Source organism: Acomys russatus, chromosome 21, assembly GCF_903995435.1.
Source record: "Acomys russatus chromosome 21, mAcoRus1.1, whole genome shotgun sequence".
NCBI classification, from domain to species: domain Eukaryota; kingdom Metazoa; phylum Chordata; class Mammalia; order Rodentia; family Muridae; genus Acomys; species Acomys russatus.
This window is the reverse complement of record NC_067157.1, coordinates 39,654,528-39,666,890: the sequence shown is the minus strand read 5'-3', so window position 1 is coordinate 39,666,890 and position 12,363 is coordinate 39,654,528. Positions and strand designations below refer to the sequence as shown.

General features: G+C 42.9%; 1 protein-coding gene across 1 annotated transcript in view; it reads right to left on the bottom strand.

Moving 5' to 3' along the window:
• The window catches only part of Phactr2 (phosphatase and actin regulator 2), a 238,356-nt gene that overhangs the window by 36,994 nt on the left and 188,999 nt on the right, over positions 1–12,363 (bottom strand). Inside the window, exons 3-4 of the mRNA XM_051164550.1 lie at positions 4,965–5,045; positions 248–406 (exon numbers count right to left, since the gene is read on the bottom strand). Of these exons, the coding sequence (XP_051020507.1) occupies positions 248–406; positions 4,965–5,045 (240 nt within the window). The remainder of the gene's footprint in view (positions 1–247; positions 407–4,964; positions 5,046–12,363) is intronic.

The window sequence follows — 12,363 nt, the reverse complement described above, 5'->3', positions numbered from 1 at the left end:
GGGTAAATGTAATGTCTGAAGAGGCCAGCCCTTGTGCTCAGGACCACTAATTAGCTCTCCTTAATGACACAAAAGCAGATGGCGTCTTATAAATAGACACATCCACTTGAGGACTCGACCTGTTTCTCTTCCCTAGCTTTTGTCCAGTTTGCAAGCCTCCTGTCTGCGGGCTCCTGGCTTTAGGATCACCGTTGGCTCCCAGTGTTGGACTGTTACAGGAGACGACATGGGATTCTCTTTATTTTACCTTTCTTATCTTCTGCCTTTTCCTCCCGAGGTGGTGTTTTGTCCCACACAGAGCCATTCCCTTCTTCAGGTTTCCCTACATCCTCCTCTTGGGTAGACTCCTCTCCGATGTGTATCATGTGCCCGTTTGAATTTTCAAAGTTAACTGTTACATCTCCATCTAAAATCGGAAAGAAACACCTAGATGTCTAACTTGATGGCTTTCTGGAAAATCATTTTCCCCATTTCCTAGGACTGTAGGATCTGAGTTCATGTTTCTGTCCCTGGGAACCAAATCACCACATTTCCTCATCTAATTTCTTTAAAAGGAAAGAGGTAGAAAGTCCTTGGTCTCCAGGGAAAGCAACAATAGACAGAGGTTTCCCATGCCACCTGAGACAGCAGGCATGGCCCCCCTGATCAAACAGTGCCCCAGGCCAGCAGGGTAGTTTTGCTGAAGTAAACACTTAGGTGTTTCTTTTGCACCCAGAAACCGAATGAAGAAATGATCTGGAAAATGGAGCAAACAGTGGAACGTGTCAAAAACCACAAGGTGGGTGCAAATATACAAATAACATGAGATGCAATTACACAAACAGATAGTAAGTGGGAGGGCAGATGGTCTCCAGGCACCAGTGTCTGCTGAGCATGCTTGACAGTGTCCACACTCTACACAGCAATGTAACTGTTACCTTTGCTCAGGGAAAATGTGGTTTTATGGATGATTTCATTTAAAAATTTTCTCCGTATTGGGAAGGAGAAAAGCTACTTATAGTTAGAAAACATACATTAAAAAAACTAGTTACAGAAGAATTTTAAAAATAATTCCTCATGTATTGTCTAAATAATAAAGGTTAATTTTAACCCCTGACCTTTTTTAAGTCCTCAAGGTGTTTAAAATTCAAGGGGCTTGCAGAATTCAATAACGTTGGAAATATTGTCCAAGGAATTACTGCCATACATAGAAACATGCAGGGGCTCATTACCAACAGAAGAGAAAACCTAAGGAGCCAATGTTTTGATTTAAGCTAATTGAAAAGAAAATGTATTAACAGAGCTTTTTCTATTTAGTTTTTAAAAATTAATTTATGCCATCCATAAAATAAAGATAATTTCTCAAAATTTCTCTGATTTGCTTTATAATAAAATTCACATAAAATTCTTGTGAAAAATCATTATATTTCTGTAAATGAAACAGATATGAAATTATGCCATGTTGAAAATGAAAATGGCATTGTCATTCAGTCATGTAGTTCCTAAAGACCTAAATTCTGATTCCCAGAGAAAATGAAAACAGACATTAACAACTGGGGCAATGCCATTGCAACTGGATTGTCACAATTTGAGTGATATTAGGTTAGAATTATTGGACTTGAAGCAATTGGTTTTAAAGAGAAAAAAAGTATCATCAAATAAAATTAAAGTATTATTAAATGAACAATTCCAAACAAATTAGAAAAAAAATCCTATTTCTTTATATATAAATCCCTACTTTTAAAGCAACTTGAATGTATTACTTGTGCTTTCTGATTTTAAGTTAGTAGCATGCTAGCATCATGTTAATGATAATTTAATGCTATTGTAAGTGATCATATTTTATCAAGTTAAACAACTTATTTTTAAAACACTAGGAAAACAACTATAGGAAATATGAACATTATCACAATAGTACGCGTGGAAAGCAGTCAACTATGTGGAAAGGTACTTACTCTGAGTCATGAAATAAAAGTAGTGCCTATAAAAGTAATGGCAGAAATGGTAGGAAATATGAAGTTCATGAAACAAGAGGAAATTAAATGGGAAGCATCTACAATCTTGAAAGCCTTCCTAGAAATGCATGTTAAGAAAATTTTCCTTAGAATTAAAATAAATTCAGTCACTGATACAGTAAACTATGCAAGCGAAATAAAAGCCAAGGAAGAGAAGGTGGTGGTCAGTGCTAAGCCAGGCCTAGGTTACAAGAACAGGTGACAAACCACTGGAAAAGTCTGTGACCGCAAAGCAAGGAGACTCACAAAATCATGTTCAGCGTAAAGTAAAAGCGGGGGAGCTGTTACACGGACACAATCACGTGTGCCTAGAAAGAAAGTGATTCACCGGGAGGAGAAAGCCACACTAGAAGATATAAAAACCAAGATATGAAAGGTAAGCAGATAAGACACTTTTGTGTCCGCAGGTTACAGTTTTAAGAAAAGATAGAAGGAGGAAGGATACGGGGACTGAGTGTGGACTAGACTGTTTGTGAGAACTTCTCAGGAGAGAAGCTCAATTGGTGGACTTGCAGATTGATGATAAACTTGGTGTGGGCAACACAATCGGAAAGGAGTAGCAATCATAGCCCGAGACAGAGGTCACAGGGCAGAGTGGGATGAGGTCACAGCCAGGGCGGCTGGAGGGACTGGAGAGGTCTGTCTGGTCCACCGAACGAAGCTCACAATTGACCAGCAGCAGCAGGAGCTCCAGCAGTAACAAGAAGACAGAGGCGACAAGTGGACCCTTATTGACGGACGGAGGCCGTCACAAATCAGCCAGGTCAGCCCCTCAGACAGGGATTCTCAGGATAATTGTTCTGGGGAAGAGGAAGATGAGAGCTAAAATGAGAAAATAGAAAACTACTTTCTCTAGCTCTTGGCTGAAAACTGGGAGATCTTCAAGGGGCATTCCTGGGCATTTTTGACCACTCTGGGGTTCTAGGTAAGAACCATGCTAAAGTGCGAAGTAAAATTCAGCCAACTAGCAGTCTTCATGACACTTCTTCATTAGAAAAAGCATCTCGCTTGTAAGCTCCACCATTAATCTCAGGACCGGGTTCCAATCATAATGTCCCCCTTTCCTCTTTGTAAGATTTTATTTTTACTTTTATTTATACGCATGTGTGTATGTGTCTACACGTACACGTAGGTATGTTCATATGAATGCAGGTCCCGTAGAGACCAGAAGACCCTGGAAATGGGGTTACAGGTAGTGTGAGCCTTTAATGTGAGTGTAGGGAACTCTTAACCAATGAGCAATCCCCCCAGCTCCTCTTTTCCTTTCTTTCAAATATTTTTAAGTAAGGGATACTGAACAAAATGTGGGATACTCCACAAAGCTGCCTGCACAGTGTTCAGCTCAGAGCTGTGCAAGTTCTCTATTGCTTCCAGAGACCGATGGGAGATGAACCTAGATATTGTATGCCTGCTTTCTACATGCCTAGCCCCTGCATGCCTAGCCCCTGCATGCCTAGCCCCTGCATGCCTAGCCCCTGCATGCCTAGCCCCTGCATGCCTAGCCCCTGCATGCCTAGCCCCTGCATGCCTAGCCCCTGCATGCCTAGCCCCTGCATGCCTAGCCCCTGCATGCCTAGCCCCTGCATGCCTAGCCCCTGCGTGCCTAGCCCCTGCGTGCCTAGCTCCTGCACGCCTAGCTCCTGCACGCCTAGCCCCTGCGTGCCTAGCCCCTGCATGCCTAGCTCCTGCGTGCCTAGCTCCTGCTAGGAAGGGGGAAGCTGGAGAATTTTTCATGTTTAAAGCTCTGAGACAGGAAACAAACAGCTTCAAGGTAATAGCGTATTGAAAAACACAAAAAGCTCATTAACAAAGATGAGGGGGGAAACTGGGCAAGTCAGAAATGGAAGGGAAATTTCTAAAATTGTGAGGGCTCGCTCAATCAAACTGGTCTGCCCAACTCCTTCGAAGCAGCCATGTGAAATCAAGATGCATATTGGGATTGTTCTGGTATGGGAAATGTATGACATTTCAAGTAATATACAATGTATGCCCCCAAAATGTCACACTATTAGTAAGGAACATGTATGATATATACCTAAATATATAGAGAGGGAAGTATCATTACTTAAATTCCAAACAATAACATTGTGCTTCTTCCCATAAAGTCTCAACAATAATACATTATCCCAGCAAACTTGGGGGGGCGGGGTGAAGGAAAGGAATGAGATAAACCACCAGCATCGCAGCAAAACCTCCTTTAGTTTTCACAGCAGTGGAGCAAAGCAAAGAATTTGGAATTATTTATTTGGCAAAATGACCAGTGTCGCCGCCTTCTTTGAGGGTCAGCCAGTTTATACACAATTCTTGTCTTTTCCAATCAACCTTCGCCCTTCAGAGGATAGAGGTAATAGAGAGGAAAGGAAAGAGGTAAAAGAAAACAGAATTCTTGGAGGGAATCATCAGTGATAATGTGAGAAGTAACAAGATTCAGAGCAATTAAAGAGGAACAGATTACCTGGGAGAAAGCAGACAGCAGATTAATTCATCTACTCAAGCTTTATTGATTTGTGGAAAGCGGTGCATTAGACAATGTCAGGGACATGAGGCATGGCTGCTATTTCTTTCATTAGCTGTGTTTAGAAACAAGTAAGGCATGAACAAAGTACAGCTGAAGTTTCTCAAACAATCAAGTTTCACTTGGATAGAAGACTAAAAGCTTGAGGTTGAGGGGCAGAGGGGCCATGATTGCATCTTGACCTGCAGTCTCTAGCAACTAATGCGGCAGCCTGAAGAGCCCAGGTTTTAGAGCAATCTCTGGAGCAGGGATGACTACAGAAGTGAGCCTCTTCCCTAGAACACCTCAGCTTCCTGGCCACCCACAGAGACATCCCAAGGCGAAGCAAGATTCCTGTCCTGTACCACTGGCTGCTTTATCTGACAACCACAGGCATCAATTTAAATTCCAACAGAAAACGAAGAAGCAAAGAACGAAGAATCCAATTAGCTTAAATAGAAGACAAATTTCCTCACCTTGATCAGGCAATTCCTTAAGCAGGCCCCTTCTTATCAGCTCCTCTCTGCTTTGTCTGGTGGATATCTTCCTCTCTAATACTTTTAAAAAGAATAAGTACAAGTAAGAATCAAGTTATTGCTTACAACAGTTATGAACAATATTCCAAGTACCTGAGCATGTTTACTCGGTCCACAGGAAACCTCAAACCCATGTTTGTTTGATGCCCACTAAAACCACTTGTCCAGGGTCCAGTTAACACACAGCAAAGGGCACAAGAGACCATGGCTGAGGCTCAACCTGTGTACTTGGCCAAGATGATACTGTTTGGAAAGGAATCCAGACATGCTATTGCAGACCATCCATGGAACACAGAGGTCACTTAGCATCTTCTCTTTGATGACGATGCTTTCTAAAATGCATTCTGACAGAGGTATTGGCAGTGAGATATGTGAGTGTGCCACTGGGGAGTGTCATATGAAGTGAGCTGATCTTTGCGTTTGATGCATGTGTGATTCCTGAGTGTTATACATATACACAGACCACGTAGGTTTATGTGACATGGAACTAGTGAGACTGTCCAAGGGAAAAGGGGGATTGATGGGAGGAAGGACTGGTGGGAAAGGGATGGCAGAAGGCAGGAGCAGAACACACTTCAAGTACAATATACACTTGTATGACAATGTCCTTATATAACACCGTACCATGAATAATGACTATGCGCAATCAAAGAGGAAAGCAATAATAAAAATGTTGAAAATCCAGATAACTGTGTGGACTTTTGGAAGATTTAAAGTTCTTTTCAAAAGCCTTTGAAATTACTTCAATCCGTCATTCAATCAACTAATTTGTGAGTGAATGTGTGCATCTACCTAACCCCACACATGCCATGGTGCATGTATAGAGGTCACGGAACAACTTGAGGAACTAATTTCTCTCCTTCTGCCATATGGATCTCAGGTGTCTTTACCTGCTGAGCCATCTCATAATACCCAAATTTGTTTTTTAAAAAAACATTTCATTTTAATGTATTATTATGTACATAGAAAATTATATGTAATTTTATGTGTATAGACTTTTGTTTGCCTGCATGTCTGTATACCATATGCATGCATGGCACAAAAGGAGGAGGAAGAAGAGGAGGCACAAGAAAGTGTCAGATCTCCTGAGACTGGAGTTATAGGCAGTTGTAAGTTACAAACTGTATGGAGTATAGGGAATTGAACCTGGGTCCTCTGGAATCATGGACACATATCTCCAGCACCCGAAAATTAGTTCTTAATGCCAAAAAGAATTCTGAAAAACCAACATAAAATTAAACAACAAGTCCAAATTAAAAAAACCCACATAGTTCCTGTAAACATTTCATCTGAATCCTGGTGAGAAGGGATAACTTTAAGTAGGTTTTTGTTGTTTTGTCTTTTTTTTCCCTCTCTCACATCATAAACTGAACAGTTCAACACAATGGATCTCTGTAACCAGAGGTGATGGTACATCCCTTGACAAACAGGGAGAGTGAAGAAGGGAGTTAGGAATGGGCAACTTTTTGAGGCAAGTTAAGAGAAGGGGAGTCTCTATGTAGACCCTTCCTTTTTCTGGAAGTGATCCATTATCCCCACATATCGTATGGTGGAAGCAATCTATATTACCTGACATATCTCTGGGAGGAGCTTAGGAGCTGAAGACAGGGCCTCAGTGGCGCTGAGCCTGCATACCTGGATCTTTCTATCCTACTAGCTCCACTTCCCACCTGAGGCTCCCCTAGGTTACAGGGGATGAACAGAGGGCATTGAACTTAGTGAAGCGCATGGAAGTCTTCTCTGAGTGTTTACTGAAGGCAAGAGCTCCCAGAGTTGCAGCACTTAGTCTTTCTTGAAGGAACGTGGTTTCCCTCCCTTTCTGATAACTAGGAATTGTGTGTTGCCTTTTTTTTTTTTTAATCTTTTTTTAAAAATCCCGGTTACTAGAAAAGTCAGCATGAAACTTGAAACTTAAGACAGACCCCTTGTGACAGTTCACATCTTCTCGGCAACCTGAACTTACTTCTGTTTTGTGCTCTTTGGTCTAAGTTGCCAAATGTGCTTTTGGAATCAGGATATGAACAAAGAATAAAATGAATGAATGAAAAAAAAAGAAAAGAAAAAAAGAAAAGAAAAGATGACAATGCACTCATCATTGGTCTTAGTAGAGACACATCAGCCTCCATTCTCTCCTCCATCCCTTCTGGAAACCAGTACCCACAGCTCACAGGAAGGCTGGCGAATTCAGAGATCAAAGTTACTGTGGTGGCACAGGTGAGCTCTTCTGCAGGAGTTCCTTAAAGAGTGCTGTCATTTAAGTGCAGTGTCAGTGTGCTCAGACTCTCACTGAAGAGAGATGAGAAATCCAAAGACTAGCTCCCCAAGGCTATAGCAACTACCGGGCCCCAGATTCCTCACAAGCCGCCACACCTCACTGCCAATCTAGAATGCAATCAGTCTCATTGCCTTTCTTCTCTTCACTCACCCTTCGCTAATAGAAACAGAGCTTTTCAATGACTACCATGTCATAGCACTGACTGAAATGCCACATGATTTTCAGGAGTCCTGGGAGAACATTGGGAACAAGTGAGATGATGCTGGGCCACCAACATCGTCTTTGCGATACAGTCTGCAAAATGGAGGGACAAGACTCAGTGGTCACTAATTCAGCCAGCTCAAATACAGCGGGATTTAGTGTCATCACCGGAGGCTACCCCAAAAGCTCTGCTTTGTATGCCTTTGAAAAACGTTTATTCTTCACTAAAAATTTTCTTTCTTCATCTGAGAGACTAGAGCATAGCTTGTTCACACTTCTGCTTTTCTACTCCTGCGGCTCACACTGCACTTTTTGGTCTGAGTTTTGAGATTTTGTTGGTTTAATTCTAACTTAAATCGCGGCTTAAACAAATCTTCCTCTTTCTTCCTTGTATACCCAAAATTCTTCCCACTTCTTCTTGTGAATTCCGTGAAGCTCCGTGCTGGCTCCTACCAGTGATCAAAATCAACAGTTCTGTTCTTTTTTTCTCTCCCTGGTAAACGGGCCCCCGATAGGAAAATACCATTAGCTGTTTGCTTGGTCTTTAGCTGAAAGCATTTTAAATGCATAATGTAGATAACTGTGTGAGGGCCAGCGTGGACAAACTGCAGGCTGCTGGGTATGGAAGGTATGCTGTTGGGCACCAAATTCCAACCCCTGTTTCCCCCCAAAGTACAAGAATCTTATTCTTCACCTTTTAAAATATTTGCCTGTGTTTATACAGTGTCAGTGTGTTTGCAGAACAGATTCACTGGACATTTTTTCATGGGCTCTGAGGGGTTTTGCTTTGGAACGAACATGAGGGGTCACTTTGGTTCAGCATGCCACATAGGGCGAGAGCGTCGTGGGAATGTTCTCGATGCTTGTACACTTGCTTTCCAACCTTTGGAGGCAAAATGCCTCACATGTCTTTGAGACCCACCTTAACTATCCATGAGCCTGATAGTGAGGGAGAAATTTCCCAGGTAGCCCCAGACCTCACTCCCTGTGACTTCTGTGCATCAATCAAACCTAAGCTGTGCCTGTCACTTTGTTATAGGAAGCCATGTATGAGTAGAACGCAGCAGGGTATGTGCCATATGGCTCACCAGGAGTGAGAGATCACTGAAGCCACCTGGCGTCTGGTCCCCGGTATCAAACCAGTGTCTTTGTGATTGAAGGTCACATAGATCTGTACAAGAAATTCAATATTGTATAATGTGCACGTTGCCAGGAGACATGGGGCACAGGTCACTGGGTACAGTTCCTGGGCCCGTCCGTGCTTTAACAGTTATGTAAACTAATGGGCCATAAATGCCCTCTTTCATCCTGATTGCAAAAGCGCAAGTGATTCATACGCCAAGATCAAACAAATACACGGTTTCTGTGTCACCTCCTGCATTAGGTGAGTTAATATTTGGACATTTCACTCCTGATTACAACAGCACACATTCTGACTCTCTCTAGGAAGATGAAAGAAGCACTGCCCATGTTTTTTTCCTGACTTTGCACTTTTACTCTTATTTTTAAGTATTTTAAAAGGATCAGTCTTTTCAAACATCCAATGGCTGCTCACTCCCCTTTGCATAAGATCTCAGTTCCCTAGCATGGGTCTCTACAGCAACCCTGGGGTTGCTCTTTCTCACATGCAGCTACTCTTTCCTGGCTCTCTGACACAGATCTCCACACCCAATGTTTCTCCCCAGAGACTGCTCCACGCTGCTGTCTGTCTTCATCTGGTTTTCATTCCCCAGCTTGGCTAACTCCATAAGGGCCTTCATGCTCTGTTCACAGGTTATCTGACCAGAGGTCCCTTTAACGCAGTACTAGTGAAGAGCTTGCCCCCCCTCTCATTCCCTTTCCCCAGTCACCTTGTCAGAACCAAACTTGCACTCCATGCTATATAATAGTGACATGATGGTTAATGTCACTCAAAATACATGCATGTTTTTGGTGAGAATGTGAACTAAGAAGAAAACAGTCTTGTCCTGATATTGGTCTTGTTTGCCATCCCTTCTTATTTTCCAGTCTAGGAGAAAGCAAGAGAGTTCCTTGAGCACAGCCTCAAGGAACAAGGGTGTTCTGTCTCCTCTCGTCTTTACACTTTGGCTGGGCCAGGCTAAGAGGGAAAAGTTTCCACTTTAGTCCTATGGATCATGTGAAAAAGTCCCTGTATGCTGCAAAGAAGAGAGACTACAGTGTGTGGACAGACACCAGCAGCTAGCAGGGTGTAGCACAGGGCTGGCTAGGCTCCTCATAAATTATAAATGATTTATGATGTCCTTCTGGGCACAGACTGACAGCCACGGAGCCTGCATTCAAGAGAGGCTGGGGCATATGCCACCAGCTCCTTTCAATGGGTACTTGGCCAGGATTTCCTGTTACTCTGGAAGTATCTGGAAGAGTAAATCGTGTAGTCAACAAGTCACTTGTGTTTTCACTTGGCAAGGAAAGAGAGTCCTAATTCTCAATTCTAACACTGTTTAATGACTGAACAAAATAGAAGAGCAAACAGGAGACTCAAATAAGTGTGCCTTGTTATCTTCTTGGTTCTGAGTCATGAATGGGCTTGCTGTAAAACTGTGACAGAAACACAGAAAACCACTTGTCCCGTATTGGAAGTGTTCTATAAGAGCTGGCTCGGCTTGGCTCCTCTTCAGTAACAGTGAGGGGAAGGAGGATGGTGGAAAATGGCCTCTTTTTTCAGAGACCTTTCACAAAGTTGAAGGTAGCTAGCCCAGTTTAAGAAATAACCCATGCTTTCCAACAACGTGGTTGCAAAAACCTTCCAAAACATCTTAAGAATGTAAAGTAGAGTAACAAAGCCAACATCCCCGCCTACAAACTCACTGGGGTCGGACCATTTTCCTGTTTATCCAGTTATGCCACTCCTGTGCTCAAAGCTCCTTAGACCTCAAGAGGGGCGGATCTCTTCCGAACAGCAGCTATGCTCTGTCACTGACCACACTAACCATATTCATTCTTCCCGCCCCCCCCTCTCTCCTTCTGCCCCTCTATCCCTTCCTCCCCTCTGTGTCCCCCCAACAATGCTAAGGCCGAGCTTTACTTCCCATTTTCCAAGCCTCTCTTTCTTCTCTTCGGCTCCATTCCTGCAGTTCTTGTTTCTTTCCACACTAGACGGCTTCTCTCATCACTCTGTGGTGCGATCATCTCTACAGTTTTATGTTATCATCGAACAGCACCCTCTGCAGGGTCCTCTCTCTACCTCAGATACTTTGAGGAAACTTCTCGATGCTTTGAGGTATTTTCACCTACAAAATGAGGTGATATCTGCTACCTTCAGGTTCATTTGTAGTCAATGATATATGACAAGTAAAAAGCATAGACTGACACCTACAGCCCAGAGAGTGTTAAAGAAACAAACTATCGCTGATATTCATGTTCTAGAACAAACCACATGTACCTTATTTGTTGTGTTTGTGTGTGTGTGTGTGTGTGTGTGTGTGTGTGTGTGTTTCATATTCATACAACTGTAGTGGAACCCTTGGCATTTTATCCTTATAATATACCAAATATGTCATCTTAAGAATGTAAAGTAGAGTAACAAAGCCAACATCCCCGCCTACAAACTCACTGGCGTCGGACCATTTTCCTGTTTATCCAGTTATGCCACTCCTGTAGTGGCACAGTGTAGTTACTGAGGGATCTAAATGTCTTTTATTTGGGCCAGGGAGAAAAGGGGTGTCTAGAGACGGAAGGAGCAGCCAGCATATTTTTCTATTTCTTTATTTTTGTTTTTTTGTTTTCCAAGAGAGGGTTTCTCTGTGTAGCCTTAGCTGTACTGGACTCACTTTGTAGACCAGGCTGGCCTTGAACTCACAGATATCTACTTGCCTCTGCTTTCCTGAGTGCTGGGATTACAGGCGTGTGGCACTGTGGCTCGGTGGTTAAGAGCACCGTCTGCTCTTCTAGAGGTCCTGAATTCAATTTCCAACAGCCACATGGTAGCTCACAGGTATCTACAAATGGGATTTGATATCTTCTTCTGGCATACAGGTGTACATTCTAAATTTAAAAATATCTATATCTTTTAGAAACAATCACTCTTCGTTTGTGAGGCTAACCTCCTCCAGCTCCAGGCTCTGGGGCACGCTGGGGATTGGTTCAGAGAGGGACTCGTGCTTAAGTTATACCAGTAAGATCCAAGCCCAGGAAATGTGTTGGAACAATAAGAAACTCAAGCTTTATCTTTCCTCTGGAGCCAGGACAATTTCCCTGCTATGATGCTAGAGTTGCTGATGACTCCTTTGCCTCCACAGGAAAAGAGGTCAAGTTTAAAAAGATCAAAATGGAAGAGCACAGAGTCAAAGAGGAAGATAGATTCCGAACCATAGCTTTTAAGTCCCTGGATTCCACTGGGCCTGCAGGCTGGATTCCCTTGGGACTTTCCACTCATATGAATCAACGAGATCCCTGTTTCCCTCAGCTATTACGATACATATGCAGGAAAGAGCTCTGCTCAACCAAGAGATTTTTTTTTTTTTTTTGGTTTGAATCCTGTTGAATTTCCTGCCATCAGAGACCAAAGAATCTCTATGCCTGAGGAGCAGAGACATCAAAGAACTAAGTAGGTCCCCTCTTCCTACTTTCGTTTGCAACTCAGAAAGACCTTAAGAAAGAGGAAGATGGGGAGATCAATGTTTCTTCCTTCTCTTGGGAAATTAGTGTCCCAACTTCCTCCGAAGAAACCCAAGTGTAACCATCTACTTCACTTGCCGCTTAGAGACATTTTTTAACCCATACCCAGCATCCTAGAAGGACAGGCTAAGTGCTACGGTTATTCCCTTCACTCAAACAAGGCCTTTGAGACCTGGAGAGGCTTGCCGTGTTCTCCAGCCACACTGCTAGAATACGGCTGAACTC